This window comes from Myripristis murdjan, chromosome 7 (assembly GCF_902150065.1).
Source record: "Myripristis murdjan chromosome 7, fMyrMur1.1, whole genome shotgun sequence".
NCBI lineage: Eukaryota > Metazoa > Chordata > Actinopteri > Holocentriformes > Holocentridae > Myripristis > Myripristis murdjan.
The window spans coordinates 25,321,913-25,338,709 of record NC_043986.1 but is presented as its reverse complement, the minus strand read 5'-3'; the positions used below and the strand labels follow the sequence as shown (position 1 = coordinate 25,338,709).

General features: G+C 41.7%; 1 protein-coding gene across 1 annotated transcript; it reads right to left on the bottom strand.

Annotated features, from left to right (window-relative positions):
* Positions 1-41: 41 nt before the first annotated feature.
* Positions 42-15,802, bottom strand: ada (adenosine deaminase). Its single transcript, XM_030055590.1, has 11 exons — positions 15,514-15,802; positions 10,703-10,764; positions 10,076-10,198; positions 8,348-8,491; positions 8,096-8,211; positions 6,735-6,859; positions 3,106-3,177; positions 2,301-2,402; positions 1,949-2,016; positions 1,709-1,838; positions 42-1,271 (listed from the first exon to the last, which is right to left on the bottom strand). Exons 1-11 carry the CDS (start codon positions 15,646-15,648, stop codon positions 1,167-1,169), a joined length of 1,182 nt encoding a protein of 393 aa, XP_029911450.1. The 5' UTR covers positions 15,649-15,802; the 3' UTR covers positions 42-1,166.
* Between the last annotated feature and the right edge of the window lie 995 nt (positions 15,803-16,797).

Sequence of the window (16,797 nt, the reverse complement as noted above, 5' to 3'; positions counted from 1 at the left end):
TACTGCACTTCTGGATAATGGATAAAAGAAATTAACATGCATACATTTATTGTAGCGTTTATTGTGGTTATAAATGTATTTCATGTGGCAGCAATAAATTGAAGTGCTTTTTCATTTAGTAAACTGCAAAAAGGGTTTTTTAAAAAAAATACACATCAAAATACATTATTCCATGGGAGTAATTCCACAATATCATTCAAGTCAAGATATTTGTCCTTCAAGATGACCGTAGTGTGCCACCTAGTGTTCAAATGAAGGACTAAAAACATTTGGTACTGAGCTGTTATACCTGATGTGCATTTTTGTATGTGGAGAGGAAGAAAAAAAAAAAAAAACATCACAAGAAGATGTCTGTTGTCATAGTTATGGCATTGGATTTCTTTAGTTCACTCTTAGGCCAAACAATAGAGATTCACAGAACAATATATTTTCCTTAGGCGCTGATTTCTTTCCCTCTGCACTGTCGTAAATCATCCTTCATGGCATTCTTTCATCCTATCTGTGGTGCTTCCACCCTCTTACCATAGACATTTAGGACAATATAATGCTATTTTGGGAAAGATAACAATATTGTTGCTATGACAATGATGAATAACAGGCTGCTTCTAAATTTCCTTAGCGCTGACAACGATGTTAGGAGCCGTGTGATTCCATATGACTGCTGAGTAATGTTTCCTGCACCATAAACATATACAGTACATTCTCAGTTTACCCTGATTTTTGTTTGTAGGTGACAACAGGATGTAAACACAAGGTGGAGAATGTGTCCTGAGTTTTTGACCAGAATGCATAGCACAGTCTGCTTCACAAACACTTTTTTGCCTTTGTCTTCAAGACCATGGATTGACCTTCACTTTAAGAAATCGGGAACGCATGACTTAATGATTCAATGTTATTTAAGACCATGATATTTTCACAAATTGCACTGTAAACTGGAGTATCAAACATGTAAGTGCTTAGATGGAATACTGACAACACATAAGCCTCCATGACAATACATTAGCTGGTAAAAATGATGATGAGAGTTGAGGCGATAGTAGCAGTTTATGATGTACAGTATACTTCACATATTTCTCACCCTAGAGGGTTTATTTATGGCTGGTTACAAATGAGGTGCAAAGTGGCTTGTCCCTGGGTTAGCTCACATTTCCTCTTCAGTGCTTCCTCTAAAAGGCAGTGCTCTGCACCATCCCATAGGCTTCGTACAGTTTGTTGAGGAGGTCCTTCTTCTCCTTGTCAGGCAGGAAGCAGGACTGTGCTGAGTTGATGTTCTGCAAGACGCAGGGAGTCAACGAGTCAAACCACAGGTTTTATTTAAATAATTCACTGCACACACGATCGAAATAAGTGAACCTGATGAAGCCCGGTGGTGAAACGTATTATTATCCCTGATGTATTTGCTGCTGTTGTTTAATTGCATTAAGAATATGTAAATATGACCCTGTCTGATGCCTCTCAGTGTGCAGCACAACACTTTCATCTTTCATCTGATATTCCTGCTCTAATTAGCAAACTGAAGAGGCCACAGCCAGCAACGGGGCATCTAGAAATTACAGCATCAATTCAAAAGACAGTTTGAGTTTAAAATACCAAAACTGAGATATTGAAAATAATCTCCCCAAGGCTGCTGCCTCGACTGAATGAGGACAGCAGGCGAGCTGATCTTGCAAACGACAGCTGTAAACGTTCATCGTGCATTTGGTCGTACCACTCTTTTGAATTCCTCCTCGGTGAATCCCATGTATTTCTGTGCGGTGCAGTAGTCGAGGTGCAGGGTGGAGTTGAAGATGAGAGGATCGTCTGTATTCAGGGAGTAGTTGGCCTTGTCTTTCCTGAACCTGCGCACGGGAACAGGAAAGCACTGATGGAATACGAACAAATAAAAATGAATAAAAGCTGAAATCTACTTCAACACAGCCCGACTATACAGTAATCAGTGTCAGCTCACGTGATGACGGGATGCTTGGTGAAGTCTGGGTCACAGGCTCCTGTTAGTTTACTGGATATGGGGCATACCTGAAATCACACAGCAGTGCACCAAACCAAGTTTATTTTCTCTTCCAGTAGTACTACTTCTGTCTCCACAAGGGGGTACTGTATTACTACTGCATGACATAACAAGTTGCTGCATTGATATTAGTCAGCTGTATTACTGACATCACTAGATAAAATAATTACAGCTCCTATCTATATAAATTATCAGTGTGTTGAGATGAACAGAGTACAGTATTTTTTAATAGATTAGATAACAGAGTTGTATATTTGTTGATTGTGATAACTATGATTGGGTGGTTCCTTGCCTCAAAGTGCATGTTCTGGGCCAGCAGTTTTTTGTACAGGCCTTGGTCCTCCAGGGTTCTGTAACCGTGTCCGACCCGCTCCGCTTTCAAGACCTCGACTGCCTGTCACACACACACACACACACACACACATCGTACAGGGGGTCATGGAGTAGACGCAAAAGGTTGCAAAAATCATTGTAAAATCATTTCACTGGCTCATGTCAGCAGAAGCCGTGGCTATTTTTAGAGGGATAATAGTCTTTCACCGCATAGTTGAGCCGGCACAGTGAAGGATGGTCAGAAAGTGAGAGATGACAGAAAGATGAAGGTATCACATTTACAAGAGAGGCATGGCTGGTTGTTTGTATACATCTCTAATTATTTTGGACATACATTACTTGGGTGTTGATGCAAAGCCGCTAGGTGCTTAAAGAGGCAATATGCTGAATTTCCACAGCACAGTATGTAATATATCTGTGAATCTGTGATACCAGATTCTCAACGATTACTTTGCAGCCTGTGTTTTCCTCCACTGCAATAAAAAGACCACATTTGTTACAATTTCTACCCATGCTGCTCCTCCCAGCGACTGGAAATTTTGGGAGGTGATTCATTGCCCCCTCAGTGCTTGTTTCTGCTGGATCTCTGCTCTGATGAGTTACTTTACTCGTCACTACTGCCGGCTCAAAAGCGAGTCGGCAGTAGTTTGTGGTGGGTCTGTGCCAGAGACTTATGTAGGATTGTGGAGGTCGATGGAAGTCTACAGGTTATAGATCGCTTAATATCTCTTGTCCTGGTGGATGCACAGTCCATGCAGGCTTACCTCTTTCACCACAGAAGCCGGGCCCACTTCTCCCGCGTGAACTGTTCTGTGGATCCCACAGCGCACTGCTTCCTGTCAACAAAATCAGTTATGGAACATGTCAACACCCCGAACCCGGCCAAACATCTGGCTTTTACATCAGTGATGCTGCAATGAAGCGGCACCTCCCTGCTGTGGTGCCTTTTATTTTTAGACAGTTTTTAAACACACTGGCTTTACCCTGTCTTTAACAAAAAGGCCACGCTGTGATAGACGCAGAGTGCAAAGTGATGACTGTGACGGATCGTGTTTACTGCTGCTGCAGGAAAGACTAAACAGAGACGTGATAAGACATTCTGCAAGGCTACATCACTGGTTTCTTTTTTAGCACGCTCGACATTAAGCAATGTAAACGTGGCTTCCCTTATCTTGGAGTATGAATCTGGAGGTTGTGCAGTTCAGAAGATAACCCTCGATATTAGTGTGGACTCTGCTCTGTGAGGTTTGCTAACCCTGTTACTAAATGAAGCACGTTTTCTCCATCTTTTCAGTTTCCGCTTAAACATGGCAGGATTTCATAAACTGGCCAAAATTGAGTGAGCAATACAAAACAAATTCCCTCAGAGTTCAATACATCTCAAAATACAAATGATGTTGAAAGTAACTTTGGACAGGCATGGTAGAGCTGTTATGGCACTGCTGATGTTGCTAATACACATTTACAAACACTATAATTACACATTATCATGGAATGGTTTAGACAATATTTGGGAGGTTACTAAGTATTGACCTGCTGTTTGCCATTAATCACTTGGCATTTTAAAACCATCAATATATAATCTCTGTAATGCTTATCAACTCCACTGTCTCAAAGAGAGAAGCAGCAAGACTCACATGTAAAGCTTGTTTATAGTGTTAACTACACAGCTTTTAAGTCCATGTACATCAAGTTTTTTGCACCCATGCACTCCTGCTGCTGTAAAACCACAAAGCGCTGACAAATGGCTTTATTGGTACGGCTAAGATAAGTTTATCAGTGTTGGAGGGCAGTTGCATTTACTCCATATTTTGCTTTCTTTCTCAGCGTAGACAAAGAAAAAAATTTGGAGACAAATTGTTATCATTTTCAAATGACGCAATCTGAGTTACCTTCATGCAGCAAAACCCACCTATGTGCCAGTGCAGGCAAGCAATTAATTTCAGATTCACTGTGACCCACGAACGGTGCTCAACTGTATTAACTGATTAATCTGCCTCGCTCATTAGGGCCTGACGGGCAAAACTGATTAGATAACTGTTCTCTGTTAGCTCAAAGCCAAAAGCTTACAGTTTTCATTCTTTTGAAAAGCTCCAGTGGAAATTGGTGGGGGAGTCATGCTTTAATCTGCAGCCAGCAGGGCTCCAGATTAAGTCATTTACAACAGCACTGAAAGTGCACAAAGACACTGTTTAAGTTCTTAATGAAAATCTCCCAAATAGACGCTACACTAGAAGGCACATTGGTGTGGAGCGGAGTGCAAACTTCTGCCAACAGTGGATAAATGTTCACCTTGCAAAGATGCAGCCCCTGGTTGATGTTGGCTAGTGTTTGTCTTGTGGTGCTGGAGACCCAACAAAAAGCCTCATGTACTCAAGCAGCTGACTTGGTTGCCACAGACATCAGACTTTGCCACCGGCAGGTAAACACAACATCACAACAAAAATATAATCGTCTAATGGAGGAACGGAGGATCAACACCAAAATCTAATCATATGATCATTGTGCTAAAGGCTAGCTGTCTATTAGATTTCACCATAATCTGTTCATTATTTTAAAAAAATAATTTTCTAAGAGGCCGACAAGCAGGCGGGGCGCAGAGATAACTTCCCTCCAGCTTTGTTGGCAGAGATAACAAGGGTTTAACAACATGTGACTGCTACACTTACAGTGTGGCTGTTTGTACACACACTGTGCTGCTGTTAAAAGTGTAATCCATTAGGGAGAGTTTCACTGTGTTAGCAGGGTGGTGCTGAGACGGAAACCTGTCCTTCAACTGTCAGAACCGACAGAGAGCATCCGCCCTGTGGCGTCTCTGAGCCGGAGAACCCTGCCCTGGCGCTTCTAACAATGACTCACTTCTAGGCAGGGTACATCATCATCATCATCATCATCAACTTCAGCTGCACAGCTAACCTGCTCATGAGTGGGTTGTCTTCACGTTTTCATATCCAAACGAGAGGTGGACTGATTAATCGGTTAGGCCAATTAATCAGAGCCGATAAGACTTTTTATCAATCATTATCGGCTGAACTGGTTTCCAGTAGTGGCCTTTGCCTAAGGACAAAGTAATTTGTCCAAAGGCAACATGAATACAGAACTTAAATGACATATAAATAAACATGAGTAAAATAATAGTTTAAGTGCTGAGAATTATAATCAAATAATCTTAACTCGGCAAAAGTCCAAAATAATATAGTGAAATTATTTCTACTGTAAAGCTCAAACTCTGTCTCCTTCTACTAGAATTTTTTTTTTTTTTTTAACGGTTTGATTTTCAGTTCCAGATTTATTTGTTAATTAAATTGAGTTTGATGTTTAGTGATCCAGATTTATTTATCTATTTATTTAGGTATTTATTTCAACAGTTATCCAGTTTCTAATGAAGTCAGACAATTAATTTCCAACTGTGTCAAAAAACAACAACAACAACAAAAAAAAAAAACATTTTTGGGCAGGATAGTGTGTGTGTGTGTGTGTGTGTGGGGGGGGGGGGGGGGGTGTCTTATAGCGATTAATTGATGATCTGCATCTTCCTGCTCCAAACAATCATTATCGTTAAAAATCAGTCAACCTCTGATCCAAGCATATAAAAGCAAATAAACTTTATGGAAAAACAGCAGCACCCATCCAGAGGATCCTGTCTATGTTTTTTTCCCCCTGATGATTTATCAGCTCAGGGATATAATCAATGTGGTGTCTCCAAGCCATCTGTCAGGCCATTTGCCTTGGCAATAAAAAGAGCTTCAAATAGCAGGTAGCTTACATTACTTGACCATGATTATCAATAATGAATGAAATTTACTGTTGCATATTCTAACAAACCTACTGTATGCCTCTGTTCTGGTCTTGTTAGCATGGAAAAATCAATGAAATTGGATTTTAAAAGCTAAGGATCGCCTCAACTAGGACAGTGCTATGTCCTATAAAAACTGGTGCCTATAAAAACATGAAGCTGGAGCCAGAATAAGCCCGACTGGTTGCACAGAGGTATCTCCTAAGCCTCCTTTTGAGCCAGGAAAAACCTGTTAGCGCCCTGAAATTTTTTTCACAGGATTCCTGAGCGTGATCGGTCGAATAAATTTGCAGTCATATTCCATAACTGCTGGCCTGGGGAACATGAAGCCAACTCTGAATAGCAAATCTTTTCCCAGCCTCAGTGTGACAGTAAAGCATTGTTTGAATGAAAGTATAACATCTCTTTTCATTGCTTTTTTTAAAATCTTCTGCACCTACTTGTGTTTTATTTGTTTTTCCCCGGTGAAACAGTTTACTTTTTGCCTCAGCACCATCCTCATATCAGCATTACAGTGCCCCACAGTTTTTAATTAAGCCAGGCTTTAACTGAGGCTGTCTGTTAGCATTAGTAATAAGCTGAGTTGCATCACCATACCTCGTAGGCCTTCCTGTGCCCTGGACAGGCTTCGCTGTTCAGTGATTCATCACCGGCCAAGTCGATGGCTACCACTCCCTCTTGATGATATTTTTTGCACAGCTCCACCACCTCCATGGACCAGTCTGCAGGGTTGAACATACATGTATTACAAGACAGCAAGCAGCATGCCAAGGTGCTCCTGCCAAGGCAAACACACACTGCTATCTAGGCACACACACACACACACACACACACACACACACACACATACACAAACATATATTTGCTTGGAGCAGATGATGCGTGAATAAAAAGGCATGAAACGGGCTAAGCATCATGCCACACTGCATCTGTGCACGTTGGTGGTGACGAGCATGCACTGACATTAACCAAAATGTCATGAATGTGTTTATATGGTTGAGAGTATTTCCAACAATTCATATTCCATTACTAAAATACAATACACATATTAGTGTGTGAACACTAAGCATACATCTACAACATAATCCTAAAATACACAGGATAAAGTGAATACATACTACAGTTGCTGAGATAATATTGGCAGCCACTATTATCTATTTACATTTATCAACATCAGAATATGACTTTATTTGGGTTATTGTAGGTGGAACACCATGGTTTCTTGCAGCAACTCAAATAAATATTATGTGTATTGTATAATATCAATCCATCACTTTGCATGTAAACACAGTCACTGGAAAAAAAAAAAAAAAAAAAAAAAAAAAAAAAGCACACAGACAATTTTGTGGATGGAATTCATTCCTAAAATAGCGGTCACTATTTCATATGATGACAAAATCAGACATCCCCTGATGGGTGATGAAGTCTCCTATATGAAAACAACATCTGTAATTCCCCAGGGGTTCCGTGTATTTGATAGAGTATAGTATAATTATAGTTTGGTAAATAAGAATAGCAGCTGGTCATTGAGCTATATAACACATTATGTGTAAGAGCCCCTCCTTACTGTCTGCATGTTGCTGTGTAACGTCACTTTCAGAAGGAAATGGTTGTATGTGATGAAAAGTGCAGATTTGTCAATGAACTGAGTAATATCACCACCAGTAACACCACTACTACTACTACAGTTGCCTTTCCTACAATTTGTAATACTATTACTGCTTTGCTGCTGCTGTTGCTACAACTACTACTACTATTACTGCTACTCCTACTGGTGCTGCTGCTCCTAGGACTGTCAGTAATTCTTATAAAAGTGCACAGTACTGAGTGTGATGTTCTGTGGTATTGTGCCTGTCATTATCTAACAGGGACCACTGAGGCCGAGCTGGCAGGCAATAAGGAAGGGATCTTATCTCACAGGGTTGTTTGACCAGACAGGAGCATGAACAGGTCATTACTTGGCTTGTGGCGCATGCAGCATAGAATGGACCTGGCTTTGATATTGAAGGCCCTCTCCCCCTCTTTCAGGCCCTCGTTAACCAGATGCACCACCTCGTCTGGGCTGATGTCACCCCTGGAGTTACACAGGCAAGCGTGTATAAACGTCACGTTCAACAACAAGTCAGTAGTGATAAAATAATATGTAATGCAATGATCCAAATTCAGTTATCATCATTAAAAAACAATGCGGAGCAGACAAAGCTACTTACTCCTCCTGGTTCCATGGGATGGGATCCACTTGAGTGTTTGCCAGGAAGTGTGGACTGTATCTAACCTCGACATAAATTACTCCCTCCTTGGCTTTGTCCTCGACAAACTCGTAGGCTATCCTCTTGATGGCTTCTCTGTCTCCACTGACAAAGAAAGCAAAACACAGAGTAAATGGCACTGACCTCTGGCACTGATAAACTTATCTTAGCTGTACCAATAAAGCCATTACCCACAGCTAATAGATAAAAAATGGTTTCAGTCATAATTTCCATTCAATCCACATCTGATGCATTAGGATGACTCACAATAAGTAATGTAACATTACAATTGTTCATTGATACCATTTTAGTGATTTAATATAAATGCACCTCCACATAAAGCAACATGTTGGGAGGGTTTAGTGTTGTTTCTGATCTATTATAATCTATCCATTAGTGAATAATAAAACATTTTAAAAGTCATTATTAAGATTTGTCACTGGTGCAAGATGATCTTCTTGACCAATCAATGGTTATGTAATTGGTTTTGAAAAGGCTAATAGTTTTTCCACACATTAAAGGCTTTAGTAAATTGTGTCTGTTCTTTCGACCTATGTCAACTGTTTCAGCGTCATGTACTGGGAATATAATCCACACATAATTCTTTCAGATAAGAAGTGGCTGTCAGTGGCAGGGAAAAAAAAAAAAAAAACATCTGTAACCTTATAAGATGATTGCAAAAGCTACACTTACAACACTTCCGTCTCTCTTGACAGTGAGAATGTCTTGCATAATTATTGTAAGCTGTTCTGCAACCTTTATCTCACGAGATTCACAGCTTCATTTCCCTGCTTTTTTTTTTTTTTTAAGTTGGCTACACAGTTCCTATCTCACATCACATGATGCAGAATAACACCGCTTCCAGCATTTACACTGGAAGTGAATGCTGAATGCCCGTTGTTCTCTCGCTCCCACACATTACACCCCCCTCCCCAGCCCACACACTACCAAAGCCAAACTCATACAACAATCCTGCATGCACTGAACTCAGCTAGCAAGTTCCCTGTGTTGTTGCAGCCATACTGCACACAAGGCTTTGAAGAGCCTTGGCACATAACGGTCCATTCAGCACAACTACGAGCTGCTGTCCGGCCACTACAGACCGTCATTGTTGCACACTTTTACAGCCACTGAGTGTGTGAAAGACTCTGTTTGGCCTTTTTTATACAGTTCAGCCTGGTCAGTGGAGGAGGATTTGGCAGGTTTAAATATAAACCAGCACGACACAGGAAGAGGTTCCCAAACAACGTTATAGCTCTCCCTTGAGCTTGGTTGCCAAGGTGACACTTGATCTCAGTCATGATGTGTTCCTGCTCCTGCATGTCTGGCATATAAAATTCCCCCTCACAAAAACATTACATAATCCAGCTGTGACTTTCATCCCAGCCTCACCAATCACAAACAGGGTTGCCAGCACAATCTGGTGTTAAATGAACTTAAACTACATCTTGATTGCACTTAAGTGAAGGCTAATGACAATAAATTGCGCGACTGAACTTTCATCCTCACCTTAGACCTCATCGAGGAACATTCTGCAACACTAATGGGATGAACCTTGACCGTTTAGACATTTAACTCTCTCTCTCTCTCTCTCTCTCTCTCGGGAAACACCTTTGCTTATTGTGAAACTGAATCAATAAAGGTGAGACGTCAGCACTTCAGTCACTCCTCACTGCTTTTGAAACTTACGCAACAACATGCATGTACTCGGCGAACTTGCCAAGGAACTCGGTGAGGCTGGCGGGCTTTTGAACGATGATAATCTGTGTCATCTCCTCCACAGTATCTGCTGGCAGAGAGATGCCGCGTCTCCTGGAGGGCAGAGCGGAAAAAAACCACAGTTCAAAAACAGCAGTAGACCTTACAGGGGTAGTGTGATTAATTTTAACCTCGGATGAATACATTTTAACACACTCGAAATGACAAGGGGTCTGGTGCGGTGTGGCCACATGTAGGATCTGCCCTCTCAACAGCAAAGTGGAGCAGAGGGCTGTCTGTGTGCGATGTATTGAAGCCTAAGCTGAGCTTTTTGACAGCTGCATAATTAATAAAGCAAATAAATCAAAGGAGTCAGGTGCACTAAATTCAGCCACAGTGGGGGGCTTTAATGATGAGGCGTTATGTTATCCTGTACACTTAATTCTATACATGTACCACCCCCTGCACCCACCCACTGAAAGAAAATAAATTTGTTTTCTTAAATACACCTGAGCCACACCTTTTCACGGTATCAACCATTAAAAAGTGTAGATAATCAGAAAATCTGGTAAGATTATGCATACTAGTGCAAGCAAAAGGAAAAAAGGACTAACTTACCTGGCAACATCAAGAATGGTCTGCACCCTAATAGCTCCATCAAGGTGCACATGAAGTTCAATCTGTGGATGAGAAAGACAGATGATAGAAAACAATAAAATCACTGTGTCAGTGCAATTTATTTTCATTCAAATGTCTGAATTTAAAAAAAAAAAAATGACAGCCAATAGATACCGAGTGCTGTTAGATTTAGATTTGAATAAAGAGCAGGAGCAGCAGTATGTGTGTGTGGTGGTGCAGCTCAGTGTTTTAGTTGGAGTGCACTTTGAATGCAGAACGCATGACTGGGCAGCGAGCGGGGAAAAGGCCAGGGATACCATGGAAGGTTCTAAGAAGTGTCCCATCCCATCTTCCATCACAGAGATTGATTTATCCTGGCAGATGAAACCTCTAAATCATACCTCCTGCAACAGCTGAGGCATGAGCCGTGATCATCAGCCATGACCGCTGAGTCAAGGATGAGAATTGCGTTTAATTTCTGCTTCTCTGGTGGTCAAGAATAATCAGAAAGAAAAAAAAACTGTACTTGATTTCCACAATGTTGAAGTATCTCTTCTTGTTTTTCATCTGTACTGCTGACATTGGATCTTTTACTGAAAGATCATTAAAAAAAAAAAAGCCAGTGTCAGCACATGCCATGACATGCCATTATTTATTTTGCTTCTTCTTCTTCTTCTTTTTTTTTAATGTCACAAACAATGTGTCTCACAAAGTGATACACAAATAAAGCTGCTTCCTAGTCTGGCTCCAGCCACTTTGGCATGATATTTGTCGTTTAACATAATTAGATTGCTGAATACACACACAAAAAGAATGACCAAGGCATGCGCGCGGGAACTACTTTTTGCCAGGGGGTGCTGCGTATGGGGTGGGTGGGTGGGGAGGGGGGTGCACCTGCGCGCGCACACACACACAGGCTCCCTTTCTGAAACGTTAACGTTAGCTCCAGCTGTAGTGTCCCCCGAAAAATGGTCAAAAAGAGGCGCTTCGTAACACAGAGAAGGCGACTTTATGAAGGAGAAAGTGAACGTTATGTCAAAAAAACATACTCATACGTATCTTTGCGCATTTTTAAGTGGTTATACGGAAATGCGGGACCTTTTCTAGTGGGTATACGCCGTATACCTGCGTATCACGTAGACTACACCACTGATTTGGAGGCTAAACTTTCAGTGACAGACAACCAGCTGTGCGAGCGCAGCGCAAACAAGTGAGAGAGAGTTGCAGGAGTATCCCGCTGTGCTGGCAGACTCAGCAGCAGGGACGGTTTCTGCTATGGGCAGTGCAACTGCCCAAGGCGCAATCTACTTGGGGGCGCACGAGAAAAAAAAATCACTAGTTTTCTAGACTACCGTATTGACCCGCACATGCCGCGGCACCATCAGTCGGCATCAGGCGAGCCCGCCGCGGCATCATCCGGCACCGCGCCCACCCGGTCAGGTCTGCCGGATCTGACAGGTGAGCTGCCTCATGCTGGCCGGTGCCGCGGCCGGCTCGCCTGATACCGACTGATGGTGCCGCCTGATGTGTCTCGGTGTGATTGCCCCTCTGCACGCGTTTTACATGTTTTTCGTTTTCCTTGCATTAGGTGCAGTAGATTAATACACGTTTTACTTTCTCCCCCTGTCCACACCTTAAGTGACTGCCACAATCAAGTCATTTTCAAAAGAAAATGACTTTGAAATGTGGTAAAATTAATTTGACATTTATTCCACCCCTCCTCAGCAGGGGGTGCTGCAGCACCCTCAGCACCACCCTTCCCGCGCCCTTGGACCAAGGTGGAGGTGATATTTTTTCAAACTGATTGTAGCTGTTCAATTTAGTCTCACGTGCCTGTTTTATTACTCATTTAATAAAGAGTAAAAAAGAGCCTTGACACACTGCAGTAGGTGATGGATTTTTCACAGGCAGCGACGGTCAAGATTTGGACGATCATGGTGATCAAGGCGAGTGTGATGAAAAATGAAAATGGTTCACCAGTGTGAAATATTACTTTAAGTGAGACCGTTTTCCTTCATCCTTATTGGCTGTGACCATTCTAGACAGCCAAAGAAGAAAACCTTGGATTAATAAATCAAGATTTTCACCACTTTCTGCACATGGGAGGAATTCAGGGCTTTGCAATTACCGTGATAAATGACCCCGACCACTTACAATGGCATGGCAGGAAATGAGAGTGGGGGAAAAAATCAGCTGAAGGGTTTCCTAAGGAACATAAATGAACCAGTAGTATCTGCTGTAATTCCTCGCCAGCTTTCTGGGCATGTAAGAACAACACAAAGCTTTCATCGGTGTTTGTGTATGAAAGCAGCGCCCAGGCCATGGCCAAAACCACTGACTGTTAATGCTGCTCAACACGTCTACAGCTTCAGCTTGAAAAAAGGAACAAAATGTCATGTGTGAGAGGGCTTTAAGAAAATTAAAGCATGGTTCAACAAGTTATCTTTGGCTTCTGTTGCCTCAGTGCCAAACCTTAGGAGGAATCACCCTCAAGCATAGACAGTAAAGTCACGTGCACAGTTAATTATCTTGCACAACTATAGTTCTGAGTAGAAGATAAACGATACAAGACCTTATCTTTATTGGACATACACAGCGCTGTTGCAAACAACACAGTCAGCAAATAGTTTGAATTTTCTTGAGGCAATTTTTTGCTGCCTCAGTCATGTCACACCACGTCAGTGTCTGTTCTCATTCTGTGTGTGTCTATGCATGTGATGAATTCATGCCCATAGAAGTCAAACGCCTGTGCCCATCTGTGTATATTTGCTTGCGTGTGAGAGGGGTAGAAAAATGAAGGGTGACGCAGTGCAATGCAAAAACAGAACGACTGAAAGATGAGGCTGAGAAAGCAAATATTTTCACACAAATGTTTATACCAATAAGTAAAGTGTATTGTTAATGCTATTAGTGCACAGACTGTTTAGATCTGCCTGCTTTCTGAAAGCCTGAAAATCCAGCATGTCTTTGAACTGGGCAGATGTTACGCCAGTGATGTCAATGCATCAGGTCCTTGCACTGCTATTCACTGACAGAGAACAGCTGGTTAACCCATCTGCAAGTTGAGGACATCCTCCGACAACTCCCTCAGTTACTTTCCATCAGGAATCTCAACAAGTTATATAAGACAGTATGATAGATACTAGCAGTTCTGAACCCCCCACGTCTGCAGCTGGACAAAACAGCCCTTTCCACTGCCCAACTTGTTCTGAGAAATGCACAAAGCATCCTTACAATGACCTCTTAGAACATCATCCGATTCAGTTTATAAGTATATTAATGCAGCTCATCGGCAAAAGTAAATATTAATTATGAGCAGCAGGCTGTTGATCAAGCCAGTGGTGATTTGTCGACTGTGAGAATCCAACCAAATTTGAAGCCAAAGAATGCATGATTTTTTTTTTTTTTTTTTTTTGGCATCGCGTTCCCTTCCATCTGTGAATAGCAATAACTGCCACATACCCATTAGTGCAGGATATTCTTTACTTATGCACATACCAACCATTGCAAAGCAGGTACTGAGTCATTTATCTGCCATAACGGCACCACAATGTAAAACCAGAACACATATTATTCATTATTATTCATACCAGCACATACCAGCAAAGCACTCCAAATCAGAGCATTGTTATTAACCTTCACCCTTATGTGTCACATTGTCAGTCATTGTATGAATAACATACTGTAATGTACTTTGGTGGAGCTTGTAGAAAGACAGTGTCTGGCACTGCAGCAGGGATGGTTAACCTGTGAAGGTTGTTGGCACGGAGGATGACCTCATACGTGGTATCAATTCTACAACCATTAATTAATATTTAATGGAAATATCACCGCTCCCTATCTCTCCTTTCGCAACTCGAAAGTATTTGTCACCTAATATTCCCACGACAACATCTGGCCCACCTCTCTGTCTCTCTGGAGGTCTGTCTGTCTCTGTCAGGTTAAGAAACCAATCGTTTCCTCTTTTTCCTCTTTCCTCTCTTATCAGCTGTCAGCCAATACCTGGCCACGCATAGTGCACACGAAGTCAGCAACAAGACTCCAAAGGGCACTATTGTATATGCATGTCTTATAACAAAGTGCCATGTATGTCAAACTATCTGACCCTTAAAAGTTTAATCTCCGAGTGTCTTTGGTATACTTTTCTGTCAAAACATCTGGATGCAAACTTATGATCTAATTCTGGAAACATTTTCAGTTTGACTCTTGAGTGCAGGCACCTGTAGAACCTCAGTCACATGAATTTAAACCTAATTAACTAATGTACATTCCTGCATCCCACAGAATGACAGCGCCTGTTGTAATCCACAGCACCGCGTGTGGACAACCTGTTATGAAGGAGGATCCAGGTTTTAGAAATCAGCAAAGTCAGAGGTATCTGTGCACCTGTTTCATTAGAAATATTACTATGCATAGGCTATACCAAAATAGAAAGCAGGAATGAATTGGCGTGTACAGTAAAAATCAATCAGTTACCAGCTCGTTTCATTCACTGCCCACAGCAATTCAGCTCGTTTCAACAGAGTGGCGCTTGGTTTCATTTTACGCGCTAAAGCTGGGCAGCCACATGACGAACCAAGTGGTGATCCATGTGCTTCTCTGTTTATATAAATCACACACAAAAGCACCGGCAAGCCTTTTTAATAGAGGTGAACACCGTTTTGTTTTACACGCCGACACAAAAACAACAATAACACAAGGAAACACAATAGATTATTCTAACAATGAATGCGCCCAGATAGCCGCATCAATAATCCACTGATTTCCATCTGAATGATTAATGATCGCATTACAGCTAATGGTTAACGCACCTTTGGCTTGTTGAATACCACTTGTTCTGCCATTGTAGAGAGCCTGCGAGTGCCGGTGAACCTGCTGAGAGCACAGAGGGAGCGGAGGACTGGGAAGCCAAAGCCTATCGCGGCACGACTAACTATTATATGCATGTCAGTGGGACACGCCTCTATCCACTTCCAGCGAAAGAACCGGTGCCCCTAATAACGCAAGTGTTCACACAACCCAAGTGTCAGATAGTCTACAATGTACATGCATTGTGGTTTAACCCCACTATGTAGACTGCACTTGGAGGATTACACTGTCCTGTATGGCAGCGGCTTTGTGTTGAGAGGTTTACCACGGAGCTAATTAAAGCCTTATTACGAAACAAAGTAAAATTAAGCATGGGGGCTGTTTGTTGACACGGTATTGCATTTGATCAATAATAATAATAATAATAATAATAATAGAAAAAACGTAATAGCCACCCTGTTATAATTTGATAACAATTAACAACAGGCCTGCAATGTTGGAATATACACTCAGTGTCTACTTTATCAGGTCCACCTGTACAATCTAACACAGTTCAGTGCAACAGCTCTGTCATAAATTCTACCTTTTAATAAAGTTTATCATGTTCAGTTTTTGTTGACATTATGGACAATGAGGTTGTAGTTTGCAGAGGTCTTGTACTAGACTACATTATACTGAGAGGTGTTTCTAATTTTTTGTCCTCCCTATTTATATACATTAGAGGGACAGAATAGTGGACACACCTTTCAATAAAATGCAGTCCAGTACAACAGCAGCACTAACTATGAGCTTAATGGCAACTCTAGAATTGAATGAACACCTCTATTACTGTGACAAAAAGAAAACCTGAGCATTATATGCACCATAAAAGGAAACTTTATGGCAGAACAGTTGGATTGGATTGTATTAGACTGTGCAAGTGGACCTAATAAAGTGGCCACTGAGTGTATAACAGAGGTGTTTTCTTTACAGGTATGAGGAAGGAGTTAGCTAAGCTGGCTGTTAACCTCTGCTGACATGTCAGTCAGGTGACAGCAGGTGTAGGTGCGTCTGAACACCCTGATGGCCAGATCTGTGTTTATGTAATCAGTTGACTCAGTTTCTCTTACATTGAGTTAAAATGAATGTTTTAACCTTTAGTCACCTCAGCTGAAACTGGCACCATCAGCATCATGGCCATGGCGGGGGATTCTCCTCCTCCACTTCCCTTCTCGTGATGTCTGCCACTGGCTGATACAGAAAGTGCTTCTAAACACAGAAGCTGTCTACAGCTGCAGTAGTTTTTT

Excerpts from the sequence above, each read along its gene's own strand:
- ada (XM_030055590.1), bottom strand. The coding sequence starts at position 15,648 with ATGCATATAATAGTTAGTCGTGCCGCGATAGGCTTTGGCTTCCCAGTC. Across the intron at positions 10,765-15,513 it reads TGGTATTCAACAAGCCAAAG|ATTGAACTTCATGTGCACCT; the intron begins GTGCGTTAACCA and ends TCTCATCCACAG. Across the intron at positions 2,403-3,105 it reads CGGCTTCTGTGGTGAAAGAG|GCAGTCGAGGTCTTGAAAGC; the intron begins GTAAGCCTGCAT and ends TGTGTGTGACAG.